A 15,986-nucleotide genomic window follows, 5' to 3' on the forward strand; every position below is an offset into this window, starting at 1 on the left:
AACACGTGTGTGACTCCAGGCAGCAAGGGCAGGTTCCAGCAGTAGGCGTGGCAGGACGAATGAGCCGGTAGCTCCACCCTTGAGCAGGCAGGTTCCAGGCTGGGGGAAGGGAGGCCACACCCATCAAGCCTTCTCTGGCTCTTCTAGGACAATGAACTTGAACCTTCGGACCCTCCCCTCCCATGCCCTGTGAAGGTGAATCCTTGACCCATGTGCTGTAGATGCAGCAACCAAAACAGAACAGGGCTTTGTGGATCTACACCGGTGTCAGACTCTCTGCCTGAGGAGGAGAAGCAGCCACCAGGTGGAGGAACTTAGAAGGATTGCTCTACTCAGGTCTGGCATGAGGCAGAGAGATATCTGAGCAGTACCCAGAGGATCTGCCAGGCAGGTGTTCGGGGTCACACTTAAGATAAAGTCCCTAGTAGGGGTGTAAAGCCAGGGCAGACATCACAGGGTGCGTCATGAAGAATGTTGTCAGCCTGGCTGGCTTCTCTGAGGGGTTGGCTGTGCTCTTGTATCTTTTCCTGTGGCAATGTAGGCTGGAGAGAAGGGTGGGCCATGGCCACAGGCAGTGTCGGAATGAGCTGTTTCTAGAATGTACCTGGATGAGGGTGGCAGATAGTTGTGCCCTGAACTGGGGCTGTTCCCCAGGATAATGGAAGCTGGGGAGTGTGAAAGGAGGGACCCTTAGGGCCAGGCTCCAGGACAGAAAGGCTCTGGAGGAGTCAGAGAGAGCCAATTTGCCTCTGTCTCTGGAGAGCTAGTCCTGTGACTTTGTTTCCTCATCTGCAAAGTGGGCTAATAACACCCCCAGAGGGGCATGTTGCAGGCTCCTGAGTAGGGTAAGAGCTGACAAGTATTGCTTCAGACCGCAACCATGAAACCAGGTGGCTCAGGTTCTGAGCCTAGGACTTCCTTGGGTGGTGGCCATGTGCCTCAGGTTCCACACTGTGTGACAGGGCCAGCAAGAGAACCTAGCTGAGAGAAACAAGGCTACATAGCAGTTGTCAGAGAGTGGTACAAAGGAGGAAGTCTGTCTCGGTGCTAGGTGCCTGTTCCCAGTGCCCCTCCCCCACATCGCCTAAGAACCCTGCCATAGAGAGGTTGCCATGTTTCCACTAAATGCTGTTTTGTAGTTCTGTCTCTGAACATCGTCTGGGGCCACTAGGCCAGCACTCCTGGGACCAGGAACACATTTTTCCTTCCTTCCCTTCCCCTTCCTTCCTTCCTTCCTTCCTTCCTTCCTTCCTTCCTTCCTTCCTTCCTTCCTTCCTTCCTTTGTTTCCTCTAGGCAGGGTTTCTCTGTATAGCCCTGGCTGTCCTGGAACTCACTTTGTAGACCAGGCTAGCCTCAAACTCAGAAATCCGCCTGCCTCTGCCTCCCAAGTGCTGGGATTAAAGGTGTGAGCCACCACTGCCTGGCTTTCTTTTCTTTTTTAAGATGTTGTTTGGTTTTGTGTCTATGGATGTTTTGCCTATATGCATGCCTGTGCACCACATGCATGCAGTGCCCATAGAAGCCAGAAGAGGGCATCAGATCCCCTGCAACTGGAGTCCCAAACACATGTGAGCCACCATGTGGGTGCTGGGAGTTGAACCCTGGTCAGCTGTCAGAGCAGCCAGTACTCTAACCATGGAACCATCTTGCCGTCCCTGCAGGATTCTTAGCATCACACCACAGCTCACAGTGTTGGGAGTGCCCAGCCAATCACTCCCTGTGAGTGATGTGTGTGGGAGAGGCAGGGAGGAATGAGGGCATGGATGTGTTTGGACAGCATGTTACAGAGATGGGAAGGGAGGCCCTATAAGCTGCAGAGTCAGGCACAATAGAGGCAGCAGTGATCAATACTGACTGGAGTGGAGCATTGTGGGTCCTGGCATGGGCACCCCACCCGTAAGGCTTTACCACAACCACAGCAACTATGGCTGTTTGCAGGGGAAGAAAACAGAGGTTTAATTTTCCCTATAGAATCAATCCCACTGATCCAAGGTTCAACCCTATACTGGTCTGATTCTTAAACCTGAGCCCTTAATCTCAACTCTGCCTTGACCTGTCTCTCTTGAGTCTGCTTAAAGGTAGATTTCGCTCCTTGGTTCAAGTACCAAGGATATGCAAAGCATCAAGTGGAGGGGACAGCCTGGGTGAAGAGCAGGACTGATGTATGTCATAGATATCGGTGGTATCATGGCAGCCTCTGGAATACGGTGCATGGGCTGGCCCTGTCTTGTCTATAGAGTGTGGGGTCACACAGAAACAGATAGACACACAGACATACACACAGACATACAGGCGGATACAGGCACGCATATACATACACAGATGCATGCACACACAGACACACATGTGCACACACATGCACATCTATCAGGGACAAAAGGCTGGATGGGGCACTGTGTGTGGGTAGAGAGTACACAAGTGACCAGCTAGACAGGTGGTAGATGGCGGACAGGGGACAACCAGGGCATGGGGAGAGGTGCACAAGGAAGACAGGAGGGGAGGAAGGGGGGCAGAGGAGGGGCTGAGGGAGCCAGTCCTAGCCTGGCCCTTGGGGCTGCCAAGCCTTTTAACCTGAGCTGGGAAGGGCTACAAGGTACACCCTGTTTCTTTGAGTTTCTCAGATCTCAGGAAGCACCCTTTGCTGAGAGTGTTTCTAAGTGTCCTTTTGCAGGACACAGAGTGCTCTTCAAAACCCTTTAATCGGGGCCCCTCAGATCCCAGTCACCAGTAACGATTCTTTTCAGGAAGGGGTCTAAGGTGCTTATCTCCTATCTCCATCCCGAGAAACAGCCTTGCGTTCCCACGGGACAGCAGTGGCCCATCTACAACTGATTTCTCCACAGACCCTGCCTCACTAGGGCTGTCTGTGACCAGCTGATGGGACAGGAGGGCCAGAGAGGTCAGAGAGGAGGGTCCTGCTGACCCCCTGGGCACCACGGTGTCTGCCCATGGAGCCTACTGTGGAGAAAGCCTGACCCTACCCAGTGGCTCTCAGTCACCCTCTGAAGGGGGCCTGGCATGGCTGTCACGGTGGATCAGGATTAGGGCTGCTGAGGCTGAACAAGACACAGTTCACTTAATCCCCTAGATGCTGAATGTGGAGCAGAGCGTGAGGGGTGATGTCCCCACGCTAGCAGTTTCTAAGCAACTGGGGACAGCATATGGATGTGGGAAACAGCATCAGGATGCTAAAGACTGAAGACTAAGGGGGTCAGAAGCCCCGCACAGGTCTCCCTCGAGTCTCTAGGGGAGTGCTAACCTCAGGCCTTCCTCTGTATCCACCAAGAGTTACTTAGCAATGTCTTCTTCCTCTTATCGTTCATTTCTTTATTCCCGTTATGTGTTTCGGGGAGAGATGCGTGTATGCAGGTATGTTTGTATGTGTATGTATGTATGTATGTATGTATGTTTGTATGTTTATGGATAGACTATACATAGATGGGGGATGGATGTGTGTATGTGTGTGAGGATAGATGTATGGGTGCCTGGTGGGGACAGATGTTTGTAAGTGCATGCAAAGTGCAAATGTGGGTGCAGGTGTAGGTGTATGTATGGACGCCGGAGGACAAGCTCGGGTATGCCTGGGGCTCTGTTCACCTTGTCTTTTGAGACAGGGAACTCACAAAGTAAGCGAGGCAGGCTTGTCTCTGCCTCCCCATTACCAGGAACATAAGCACTTCTCAATAGGGCTGGACTTTTTTTTTTTTTAAGGGTACTGGGACTTGAACTCAGGTTCAAGGCAAGCTCTTTCCTAACGGAGCCCCCTACTTTTCACAAATTGAATGAACAATCTGTGCAAGCAAGAAGAGACAGGTTCTCTGGGTGAAGCAGGCTGTAGGCGAGAGCCTCCCATGACACCTGCACCCCAGCTCTTGGACAGGAATCAGAAAACTCTGATAACAACTGGGTGAAATAGCCTGAGAGGGACTTATTCCCTGTGACCAGACGCCCTCTGCAGGACATCGGCAGTACTGCATGGCTCCAGGGCAGAGCTGGCCCCTACTCAAGCATTCTGGAGGAAGACAGCTCAGTAGACTGTGGATGGACCAGAGTGAAGCAGAGCTCGCCCAAACAGCTAAAGCACCGTTAATGTTGACTATGGATGTCTGATGCAAACAACCCCCTCCCTTTTTCTTTAAATAAGCTAAGTTGTTCGGCACCAGGGTCTTTCCACCACCCCCAGGTCTTGTTAGACCCTCCCCAGGGCTAGACCTCTCTCATGCAGCCCAGCTGCTTTGAACATTCCACAGATCCCATGATGAAGGTGCACAGCGTCCACACCTGCTTGCTGCTGAAGCACAGTTCTGGCTCCAGCAAGCACTGTCTCAGCCAGAGCAGTTTTGAACAGCTTGCTTGGCCATCACAAGCCTCAGGGAAGTCCAGTTGTCATTTCAGCTAGGAAGGAAGCGCCTGGAAGGTGAGAGAGGACCATGAGCTCAAGGTTATTCCTAATGGCACAGCAAGTTCAAGGCCGGCGGGATGCATGAGATCCTGTATATAAAAATGAACTGGGAAAGATCATAAATCTATTTCCAAGTGTGGATCAGTGTTGCTGTCTTGACACACAGTCTTCCCATCTTCATCCCTCCCCATACATGATGCACATACACACATATACTAAACATGTATGTTCTGATTAATATGTATATACATAGTCAAGACCTGACTGCCTAAGTCACTTTGTGTATGTGTGTGTGTGTGTGTGTGTTTGTTATGAGACAGGATTTCTCTGTGTAGCTTTGGCTGTCCCGGAACTCACTCTGTAAACCAGGCTGGCCTTGAACTCACAGATCTGCCAGCAAGCCTCCTGAGTGCTGGGATTAAAGGCGTGCAATATATATATATATATATATATATATATATATGCATATACATATGTGTGTGTGTGTGTTTGTGCGTGCATGCACGTGCATGGGTATTTTGCTTGTATATCTGCACATGCTGGCACTCACAGAGGTGAAAAGATGGACTCATATCCTTTGGAACTAGAGTTACAGTTGGCTGTGAGCTGCCAGGAGGATTCTGGGAACTGTGCTCTTAACCTCTGGGCCATCTCTCCAGCTCCACACACTCCAAAACTACTCCTTGCAGGTAGATAGTCAGATTTTTAAAAAACGTTTACTTTGGGGGGGGGGGGGAATAACACACACACACATGTGGAGATGAGAGGAAAATGTGCCGGGATCTGTTCTCTGTCTACCGTGTGGGTCAAACTAATCATAGGCTAGGCAGCCAGCACCTCTACCCTCGAATCCATCTTTTTCTTAAAAATTTCGTCTTTTTTTAATTAATTAACTTATTTTATATATGTGAGTACACTGTCACTGTCTTCAGACACACCAGAAGAGGGCATCAAATCCCATTACAGATGGTTGTGAGCCACCGTGTGGCTACTGGGAATTGAACTTGGGACCTCTGGAAGAGCATTTGGTGCTCTTAACCGCTAAGCCATCTCTGCAGCTCCCCACCAGCTGTCTTAGTTAAGGTCACTACTGCTGCGATGAAACACCGTGACCAAAGCCACTTGGAGAGGAAAGGGTTTATTTTGCACACAGTTCCATACAACGGGTTCATCATCCAAAACAGCGAGGGCAGGAACCTGGAGGCAGGAGCTGCTGTAGAGGCCACGGAGGGGTGCTGCTTACTACCGGCTTGCTTTACTCATACAGAATCCAGGACCACCAGCGCAGGGATGGCACCGCCCACAATGGGTGGGGCCCTCATCCATCAATCACTAGTTAAGAAAACACTCTATGGAGCTGGCCCATAACACAGCCCGATCTGGTGGAGGCATTCCCTTAACCAAGGTTTCCTCCCTTCAGGTGTCTATATTTTATGTCAAATCGGACATATACGTGCCCAGGACACCAGCCCTGTCAGTCTGGTGTTTGCCACATCACTTGAGGGAAACATGACAGTGTCCGAGGGTTCAGTCCATAGTTGGCTGGCTCCGTGGCCATGGGCCTTGGCAAGGCAGAACATCCTGGCAGTGGGAATGTGAGGTCGGACAAGGTTGCTTACAGTCTTGTCAGTGAGGACACTGGGGACAGGAAGGGACCGCGTATCTCTTTCACAGGCATAGGTGGGCCCATGACGTACTCCCTCCAACCACACCCTCCCCCATAAAATTTCTGCCACCCTCCCTGAACAGCGCCACCTTCTGGCCATCAAGTGTTCTACTTGTGAGACGTATCCAAGATGGTGTAATTTGTTCTCTTGTGTATGATGTATGAATTCTTAGAGATCCCGATACATGGATGTACCATAAACAAAACTATGTTCCTATAGAAATGCACACGTACATGTATCTGCATGTTTGTTTACATGTATATGCAGACATATGAAGACAGATGAGAGCTGTCTCATAGCGGGTCATACTTTGCATGCAGACTGCTGTCCAGGCACACACTCCAAAACTGCCTTCTTTCTATAGTTCGCTCCTCCCTCCCTCCCTCCCTCCCTCCTTCCTTCTCTCCCTCCTTCCCTCCTTCCTTCTCTCCCTCTTGAAGCCATCTCTTTGAGGACTCGCAGAGAAACAGCAAGTCAAATCCAGACCTTCCCCACTCTTTGCGCAGATAACTGTTTTCTCAGGGAGGAGGCTCAGGCTGAAAGCCTAGGTCAGTGCCCTTTCACTATGTCCCACAGGCTGAAGAGGTTGCAGCGACAGGCTCCCGGCAGCCCCATGCAGACCGCTGCCCACCACCGCCACGGACACTGCCCCCAGGTGCCTGTCAGGCCACACGCTGCCAGGCTGACTCTGAGTGCCCACGACACAGGCGCTGCTGCTACAATGGCTGTGCCTATGCCTGCCTGGAGGCGGTGCCACCTCCGCCAGGTAAGCTGAGCCAGGGTCAGGGGGTTGGAGGTCGGGTGGGCCCAATGCTGACCTAGGGAAGAGAAAGAGCTGAGCTGTATTTGTGCTGAGCTACCCGCTACCTAGGCTGGGTGTTCACCTGCAGCCTTCAGACACCCCGGCAGCTCCTGCTAGGTGCAGCTGCCTCACCTGCATGCACAGAGCCCCCAGCATGGACTATACCCATCTAGGGACACCATGTCACCTCCATACAATTCCACCCTTTGAAGGGCAGTCCAACCTATAGGATGTTTCAGCCCATAGAAGAGTAAGGGATAAGAGGCTAAGGGTACCAACTTGATGACCCCTATGGTCAAAGGAGAAAAAACACTCATCCAAGATATCGCCTGACCTTCCACATGCACACACACATACCACACACACACACACACACATACCACACACACACACACATACCACACACACACACACACACACACACACATCCTGAAAATAAAATTCAATATACATGTGTACCTGTATATCCAGGGTGGGACACAGCTCAGTTGGTAGCCTGCTTATATTCTGTCTTAGCACTTGGCCTGTGGGGTTGGGGGACAGGAGGATAAGGGTGGCCCGGACGCTGCAGGCCTGTGGTGTGTCCTATAGGGCAGTGTGTGGGGAGCCATCCTTACCTCTTCTATGGGATGACACACCTCTCCCCACCCAGGGCTGGTCACATGAACCCACCCCAGGAAAACCTCCCTCCCTCTCACCTAGTTCTCTGTCAGTTCTAGACTGGCTGGTGCAGCCCAAACCACGATGGCTGGGTGGCAACGGCTGGCTACTGGATGGTCCTGAGGAAGTGTTACAAGGTACCTGCCCCTGGGCATGCCAGGTCCCCAGATCAGAACCAGCCTTTCTCACTAGACTGTCCATGAGCCATAGGGATGCTGGCTGGGAGCCCAGTCTGGTTCCTGTAGCTTGTGCAGAGAAAGAGTGAGGCTTTCCCTGACAGTGGGTCTCCTTCCTGGGTAGAGAATGAGAAGGAAGGGGGTCTGGGACCCCTAAAGTCTTAAAGGGCCTTGTGGCCACCTCTGGAGAAAGATACCTTATGTGGATAGAAAGTGAAGGATGTTTCTTAAAGGAACCACATATGGGCCTGAGGTTTACTGGGGACAGTGTACTTGTGTGTGTGCATCTGGGCGTGTGGCTATGCACGCCCTCATGTGGACCATGTTCGTCAGGGTATACTACTATGCACACACCCATTCTTGTGGCTGTGGATGAACATATGTGTGTCTGTGACTAAGCACGTGTGTGAAAGCATGTGTATATATAGGTGTTGATTGTGGGCGGTTGTATTGCATACACACGTGGATATAGCTGTGTGTGCATGTTTCAGGTATGCCGTTGTACATGCGTTCACATGTTGTTCTCTATACGATGGTGCATTTAGGGCATTGTGACTGTGTGTGTGTGTGCAGGCGTGCTGATGCAAGGAGGCCTCTCTGGGTGCACATGTGTGTATAAACGTGGCTTGATGTCTGAGTGTGCAGGTGTGCACTGTGTGAGAGGCACAGCACCGTCTAGCATCTGGATGCGGGTGGAAACTGGCCTTTCTGGATGGGGTGCACTGTCTGCTCCCCAGGTCCACTGTCTGAGACTTGGCCTGTGTCCCTCCACAGCAGAGACTTGCAGTACCACCGAGGATGGGGCAGAGCCACTCCTCTGTCCCTCAGGCTATGAGTGCCATATCCTGCAGCCAGGGGATGAAGCCCAGGGCATACCCAACCATGGACAGTGCGTTAAGCAACGCCGGCAAGCAGGTGAGCGCTACTGGTCCAAACTGCCCTGGACCGGCCCCAACCTCATTGCCAGAGAACACCTTGTCACCCAAGCCTGGCTCAGAGTCCTTGAGCCTCACTTCCTGTCCCTCTGTACTCTGCTCCCTCCTGTAACTCCAGCTCTGTCTGTGTCTGCTACCTGGGTGGCTTTGGGGTCGATTTCTTTGCCTCTCTGAGCCTCAGTTTCTTCCCCTGTAAAATGGGACCACTTCCTGTTGTCATAGGGTCAGGGGAAAACATGCAGAGTTCTGGGAGTGGAGCCAGGCAGGCACAAGTGTTGGGGGACACCAGATCTTGTGTATCCATCTCTAGATCAGTCTTTAACCCCATAGATTTGAATTTCTAAAATCTATTATATGACGAGGGAAGAGCAAGTGGGTGCTCCGAGGCCCACATGTGGTCTGTGGCCAACTTTGGGGAGTCCCTCCTCTCCCTTTAGCTTCTCGTGGGCTCTGGAACTTGAACTCAGATCATCAGGCTTGGGCACACTGCAGGCACCTTTACCTGGTGATCCATCCAGGACGCCCAAACCTCACAGTTTGAATTGTCTGAGAATCCTTGCTTCTCAGATGGCAGTGGGTTATCATTAACACGTGTCACTGGGGGTCGTGGGTAAAGCAGTGAATGGCAAGGTCCAGCCTGTGTGAAATGGGCTGAGAGCAGAGTGGTCAAGCTGCTAATTGAAGTTCTGTAGGGAACAGCCAGGTTAACACACACACAAGACCATCATGGCTCTGCACGGAGTAGCGTCTTCCCATTTATCAATGCCAGTCCCTAGATACCAGGTGATGGAGAGGGGGGTGGACCTGCAGGTATATAACCCCTGAAGCAGGCAGCCATCTAGTGCTGCAGGATAGAGGGATGCCTTCCATGAGAAACCCTGGCTTCCCTAGAGATGCTTCATACATCGGAAACCCCCCATCCCTGACTCTTTCTCACAAGGTCTCATATAGCCCAGGCTGGCCCAGACCCGCTACTTATTGTAGCTAAGGATGGCCTTAGATTTCTGATTCTTCTGCCCTCACCTGCTGGGATAACAGGCCTATAATACCATAAGCCACCATGCTGGGTTTATATACAGGGCGATAGAGCACAGGGCTTTGTGCATTGAGGCAATACTCTGCCAGCTGAGCTGCATCCCAGCTCCAGGATGGCCTTTCTGGTCTCCTGATCTTGCTCATTTGATTCTATGATTTCTAAGACCAATTCAGACAAGTTCTAGAGAGTCTGAATTCAAATGGACTCATTTCCTAAGGAAGCTAAGCATGGAGAATGGGCTCTTCACCAAGACCACGCCACGGATGCCCAAAATCAAAACCAAAATGCAATGGAGGCAAGTCTGCAGCCCAGAACATCAGAAACCTCTCACAGCCTTCTGCTTCCTTCCTGGGTGCCCTCGCTCTCTCACCAGACTTTCTTAGTCTCAGTTTTTCTATCTGTAAAATGGGGTTTGGGGTACTGATTACTGCATGGGCAGATTCTAAGGCTTGAATCGATGTCTGTGGGGTGCTTATGTCTCACCGGACACACAGCAGCTCTGCAGTGAGTGTGTGCCACCTCTGGCCCTGGCACAGGAAGGGGGAGGAATCAGGTCAGGAACCTGCCCCACCATGACCTGCAAAGCGCATGTGTGCACCCAAGCATGCACCTGTGTGTGCATGCACCCGCACATGCCCTCGTGTGCTCTGCGTGCCTCCTCGCCCGCAGGAACACCTCCAACCCCCCCAGGTGGAAATGAATTCTCCCCGTCTTGACCTCAGGGCTGTCACTTAGAAATAATTGCTGATAATTATATCTGAGTTTGGAAACATCTTAAAGTCCCTCACCTTCCCTTAGAACAAAGCTCTCAGTAGAGTACAAGAACACGTGTCACGGTAACCAAGAGACACTGTTACAAGAGACATAGTTTTTTAAACCACATATTCAGAGTAACCTCAGGAATATGGAAGAGCTTCAGGAACATAACTGGAGCCACCACCGAGGCCCAGCACTGTTAAAACAACCCCCCCCCCAGAAATGAGCTATGTGCTTTTTTGGGGTCATTTGAGAATTTATTGCTAGGACTAGAGAGATGGGTGAGAACCCTTGTGGCACAAGGATAGGGACCTGAATCTACATTTTTAAAAAATGGTGTGATATTCCAACACTGGGACTGCTGGTTACCCGTCTAGCACCAGGTTCAAAGGACCCTACCTCAAAGGAACAAAGTAGACAATGAAAAGCAGGATACTAATGTATTCTCTGGCCTCCAAGCACATACAGGCATACACTCATGCACACACACATGCATGAATGCACACACAATCATGCACACACACACACACACACACACAGAGAGAGAGAGAGAGGCTAAAGACCACCCTAAGGCACAGTCTTTCTTTTGACTGCTCTCCTGGGCCAGGGGACAGAGAGCTTTATGGTCCAGACAGCAGTTCCCAAACTCTTTGGTCTCGGGTCTCTTTTGATCCTCAAAATAAGGTCAAAACATTTGCACAGAGCTGTAAGTGGAAACTGACTAGCACAGCACCCGAGCTCCTAAAAGCTTTCTCCTTTTGCTTGTTGTGCAGAAGGGCGGGTCCAGCGACAGAAGCTTCACAAGGAATATCCAGGTGAGAGGAAGAAGGCGCTCTTTCTCTGAAGAAGACACAAGAAAGGGGAGAAGGCATATGTGTGACTGAATAAATTTCAAAAGACCAGGACTTGACTAGAGAGAACAAAATGGCAATTAGGTTTGAGAAATAAAGTCGAGACCTGTCATGATGATGAGTATGAGCCAGAGGGGGGCTCAGGGCAGTCATGTCCTTACACTCTGGTCAGAGTCTGGGGATGGGCACAGTTGTGTCTCCTACCCTCATGCAGGGAATTGGAGAAGATGATCATTTGTCCATCTTTCTGATTGTTCATTTATCTAAGAATCCATACATACATACACCCGCCCATTTAACCACCTATCCATTCTTACATCCACTTTACCCACCTGCCCACCCACCCACTTGCCCATCCTTCCATCTATCTTCTATCCATCCATCTATCCATTCATCCACCCCCATCTACCCATCCATCCATCCATCCATCTATTCACTCATCCACCTATCCTTCCATATAAACCACCCACCATCCATCCATCTACCCACCCATCCATCTTCTCATCAAGCTACACATCTACCCATATATCCACCCACCTGCTCATCCATCCACCAACCTACCTATCTTCTCATTCACCCATCTATCCATCCACCCAGCCATTCAATTGTCCACCCACCCACCTATCTTTCCACCCATCCATCCACCAATTCTTCTATCCATCCATCTATCCATCCATCCACCCACCCATCCATCCATCCATCCATCCATCCACCCAGCCATTCAACTGTCCATCCACCCACCTATCTTTCCACCCATCCATCCACCAATCCTTCCATCCATTCATCCATCCATCCATCCATCCATCCATCCATCCACCCATCCATCTACCCACCCATCCATCTATCCATCCATCCACCCATCCATCTATCCATCCATCCACCCATCCATCTATCCATCCATCCATCTATCCATCCATCCATCCACCAACCCACCCATCCACTCATCCACCCATCCTTTTTCCATTCCTCCATTCAGCCATCCAATCCATTTTTCATCCATTCCTTCTTCCTTTCTTCCCTCTCTTGATCTTCCTTCCTCATCTCTCGATCTACCCATTTCATTCATCCATGTACCCTACCTATCCATTTTCATCTCTCCATTTTATCTATTGACTCACCCACCCACTCCATGAATCCACCACTCACCCACCCACTCACTCATTGTCCACCCTTCCCCCACCCCCATCCCCTCCATGTAGCATGTCTTTTTTTTTTTTTTTTTCATGTAGCATGTCTTTGTCAGGCGTTGCTCACAGGTGACTCAGGGCTGTGGCTCCATCTGCAAATGCAGTGAACCTAGTTCCTGTCAGAGTAGCCCAGGCAGGAAATTTGAATACCCATAAAGCCCATTTCTTCGTGGTATTGACACACACTAAATACCATGAGGACCAGGTTGTCAGAGGTTTCCTAGGGAGGGATCAGGAAAACTCAGGCTATGGGATTAGAGGCATTGGCAGCAGAAGGGCATGTGATCTGGGGGAGGAGTGGCTGCCCCCGTGGCTGCCCCCGTGGCTGTCCCCGTGGCTGCCCCCGTGGCTGCCCCCGTGGCTGCTCCCATGACTGTCTCTGTGGCTGCCCCCGTGGCTGCTCCCATGGCTGTCTCTGTGGCTGCCCCCGTGGCTGCTCCCATGGCTGTCTCTGTGGCTGCCCCCGTGGCTGCTCCCATGGCTGTCTCTGTGGCTGCCCCTGTGGGCTGCTCCCATGGCTGTCTCTGTGGCTGCCCCCGTGGCTGTCCCCGTGGCTGTGATGAACATGTGATGAATGAACCAGGTGGATTGGGTAGGTAGGAGAGCCAAGGCTATGGCTCAAAGGTACGGCACTTAGTGTGCTTGAGGCTCAGTCCCCAGCATACTGAAGAAGGAACAGAGAGATGCAGGCAGGAGCCCTGCTGAGGCCAGGGGAGAGCTACGTGTGCAGACTGGAGCCCAGGGCCAGCTGCCATGCGGTGCCAAGGCATCCAGATGTCCTGTGACGGTCACAGCAGGCCAGGGTGGGCATTCAAGCAGAACATCTGTTCTGATGGACTGTGTGCTCTTGTTGCAGAAGGTGACTCCAAGAATGTGGCAGAGCCTGGGAAGGGACAACAGAGGCACTTTCCATAAAGTGAAGACTGGCTGGTGAGTGGAGGCAAGATGGTTGCTCAAACAGCTGTCACACCCAAGTTGGCCACAGGAGGGTGACATCAGAACATCACAATCCCTCCAAGTACCCAGCAAGTAGGAAGCTGACCCTAAACCCAAGACCTGGCTGACCACTGCCTCCTTTCTAATCTGCTGCCTTCACACCTTCTAGCTTAGGCCAGTGGTGCCCCATAAGCCCTGTCTTCTCTTCCATTCTGCCAGACAATGCTATAAGGACCAGCTGTCTGACTGATGTGGTCCCAGGATCCCCCAGCTCAGCTTCGTTGTGGTATCTACTGAATCCCAGTGCTCATCAGCAGCTGGTGGTCCTTACTGTACACTGGGAAACACATCCCACAGGCTTGTTTGACATCCTGTTAGAAGGGAGTCTAAACCAGTCACCCAGTAGATCAACAAGGAGGCCACAGTCATACATACCAGGGACTGTGCAAGTATTGAGAAGCAGGATGCTCCCAGAGAGGGTGGGGGAGGCCTCAGGAGGGGGTACTGAGCCCAGAACTGAAATTTTCAGAGGTGAAGGTGCTTCCTGGAGTTGTAGTCTGGAGGGCAGGATGGCACCAGGTGGAGGGAAGGGAAGGATACAGTCCCCATGGTGGGTCACTTCAGCTCTGAGGAGCCACAGGGAGGCTGCTGAGGGAGCAAGGGATATCAAGGAGGCTATTTGCATAGGGAGCTGCCCAGCCAAACATCCATACAGAAACATACAAAGGTCCAGGTTTGCAACCACCAGAGGGTCCCCTGCCTGCAAACCAAGAACCTGCCCAGACTTTAATGCTCTCACAAGGCAAAAGGCAGCCATGATAGCGGCAGTTCCCCTGGGGGCGTGGAAAAGGAAGGCTCGGTCCAGCTTCTAGGGTATTCAAGGCTAAATCCCTGAAAGATTGTGGAGCAGGCAGGCACCAATGCCAACCTGTCTGCTCTCTACAAATACCAGGAACCAGCCTCGGTATGTGTCATAAGTCCAGGCCTACAACTTTCATTAGAGTGGCTAGCTCAGGCTCAACATGAGGTGGTGAATCATAGCTGAGGAAGGGCGGGAGTTCAGACTCTGGAGGCAATGGGGCCCGTCTGTAAATCCCAGCTCCCTACCATGTAGCCTTAAGCGAGTGACTCAGTTCTCCAAACCTGTTTTCCCCTCTATAGAATGTATACAATGGTAATGCATGGGTCAGTAGCTAATCAGGGGCCATGGAGACCTCACAGAGGCTTGAGGGTTTCATCTTTGCAGAAATACATCTTTCTGATGGGTGTAGGGAGGACAGGAATTTAACAGTCCCACCCACAATCAAATCACATTTTCTTTGCCCTTTTCCTTTATAGCCTTTGCGGGGCCTTTCCTGTGTCTTCCACAAGCTAAGCCTTGGAAACAACCAAAGAATCTGACCCTAGACGTCACACTCCATTCATTCACAGAACAGCACTCAAGAGCTCCTGGGAAATGGGACTTCAGACTCCCAAGCCCAGAGTGGCCCAGCGTGGTGTGGTCACTTGGTAGAAGCTCCTAACCAGCCCTGGGTCCCTGCTCAGCATCCTTGTCATGTGAACCTGCAGCTTCTAGGTGACTTTGGCAGATTTTGCCTGCAGAAGGCATATATTCATCCCTAATGTTCCCCAAATAAATCTGCCCACCGTGTAGCAGAAGTAAGCTACTTTATAAGGCTTGAGCCACAGCTGGATTTTTTAAAATTACATTTATTTATGTGTGTGTGTGTGTGTGAGAGAGAGAGAGAGAGAGAGAGAGAGAGAGAGAGAGANGAGAAAGAAGAAGAAGAAGAAGAAGAAGAAGAAGAAGGAGGAGGAGGAGGAGGAGGAGGAGGAGGAGGAGGAGGAGGAGGAAGGAGGAGGGCTTCAGCCAGCAGAGTCGTGATCCTTGGGAAGCAAGACGGTAGTTCAATTCAACAAGGCTAAGTAGCTGGTGTTGGCTCAAACATCAGGAGTCTAACCCCAAGTAGATTGTTTTAAGTATATTTAAGCACGGCACAGTTAGGTGAAAACTCTCCTGGTGATAATTAGCCCAATCCCATGTGCACAATAAAGCAAAGGCATGACTATATCAAAACTTTTATAAAGTACAAGTGATATCTTTCACAAAGGTAGGTACTATAGACTGACAGGCTCACAGAAAGGGTCTGGGGAAGGATCCAGTGTAGTCACAGCCACACAGATCACCAGCCAAGGTCACCCACCAGGCTGTCTGTCAACCAAGTCCACTCCCAGCCTTCTGGGCAGATAATAGGTTATGAGTCCCTTCCTTGGAGGAAACAACTTTATGTGTTTAATATTCCTGGGTCCCTTGGTGCTTATCTGTGAGTAAAAGGACCTCCGTGCCTCCCACAGTCTGTGTGTGTGTGTGTGTGTGTGTGTGTGTGTGTGTGTGTGTGTGCCTGCCCATGGCACATGTGTGGAGGTCAGAAGACAACTTATCCAAGTTGGCTCTCCTTCCACCATATCTCAGGGATGAACTCAGGCTGTCAAGTTGGGTGTGAGCTCCTTCCCTGCTGAGCCATCTCAGGTCTGAGTCAGGGCTTTAACTATTTAATATCCTTAAATGTGCTGTGC

The 15,986-nt window shown here is 51.1% G+C and overlaps 1 protein-coding gene across 3 annotated transcripts in view; it reads left to right on the forward strand.

Moving 5' to 3' along the window:
• The window catches only part of Wfdc1 (WAP four-disulfide core domain 1), a 26,814-nt gene extending 11,733 nt beyond the window's left edge, over positions 1-15,081 (forward strand). The window contains exons 3-8 of one of the 3 annotated variants that reach the window (XM_021170466.2): positions 6,647-6,836; positions 7,586-7,669; positions 8,483-8,623; positions 11,209-11,250; positions 13,330-13,403; positions 14,748-15,081. In XM_021170466.2, the coding sequence (XP_021026125.1) occupies positions 6,647-6,836; positions 7,586-7,669; positions 8,483-8,623; positions 11,209-11,250; positions 13,330-13,388 (516 nt within the window). In that variant the 3' untranslated portion in view covers positions 13,389-13,403; positions 14,748-15,081. The remainder of the gene's footprint in view (positions 1-6,646; positions 6,837-7,585; positions 7,670-8,482; positions 8,624-11,208; positions 11,251-13,329; positions 13,404-14,747) is intronic. The other 2 variants (XM_029480334.1, XM_021170468.2) reach the window with 2 other exon arrangements.
• The last annotated feature ends 905 nt before the right edge of the window (positions 15,082-15,986 follow it).

The sequence above is a fragment of the Mus caroli genome, chromosome 8 (assembly GCF_900094665.2).
Source record: "Mus caroli chromosome 8, CAROLI_EIJ_v1.1, whole genome shotgun sequence".
Classification (NCBI taxonomy): domain Eukaryota; kingdom Metazoa; phylum Chordata; class Mammalia; order Rodentia; family Muridae; genus Mus; species Mus caroli.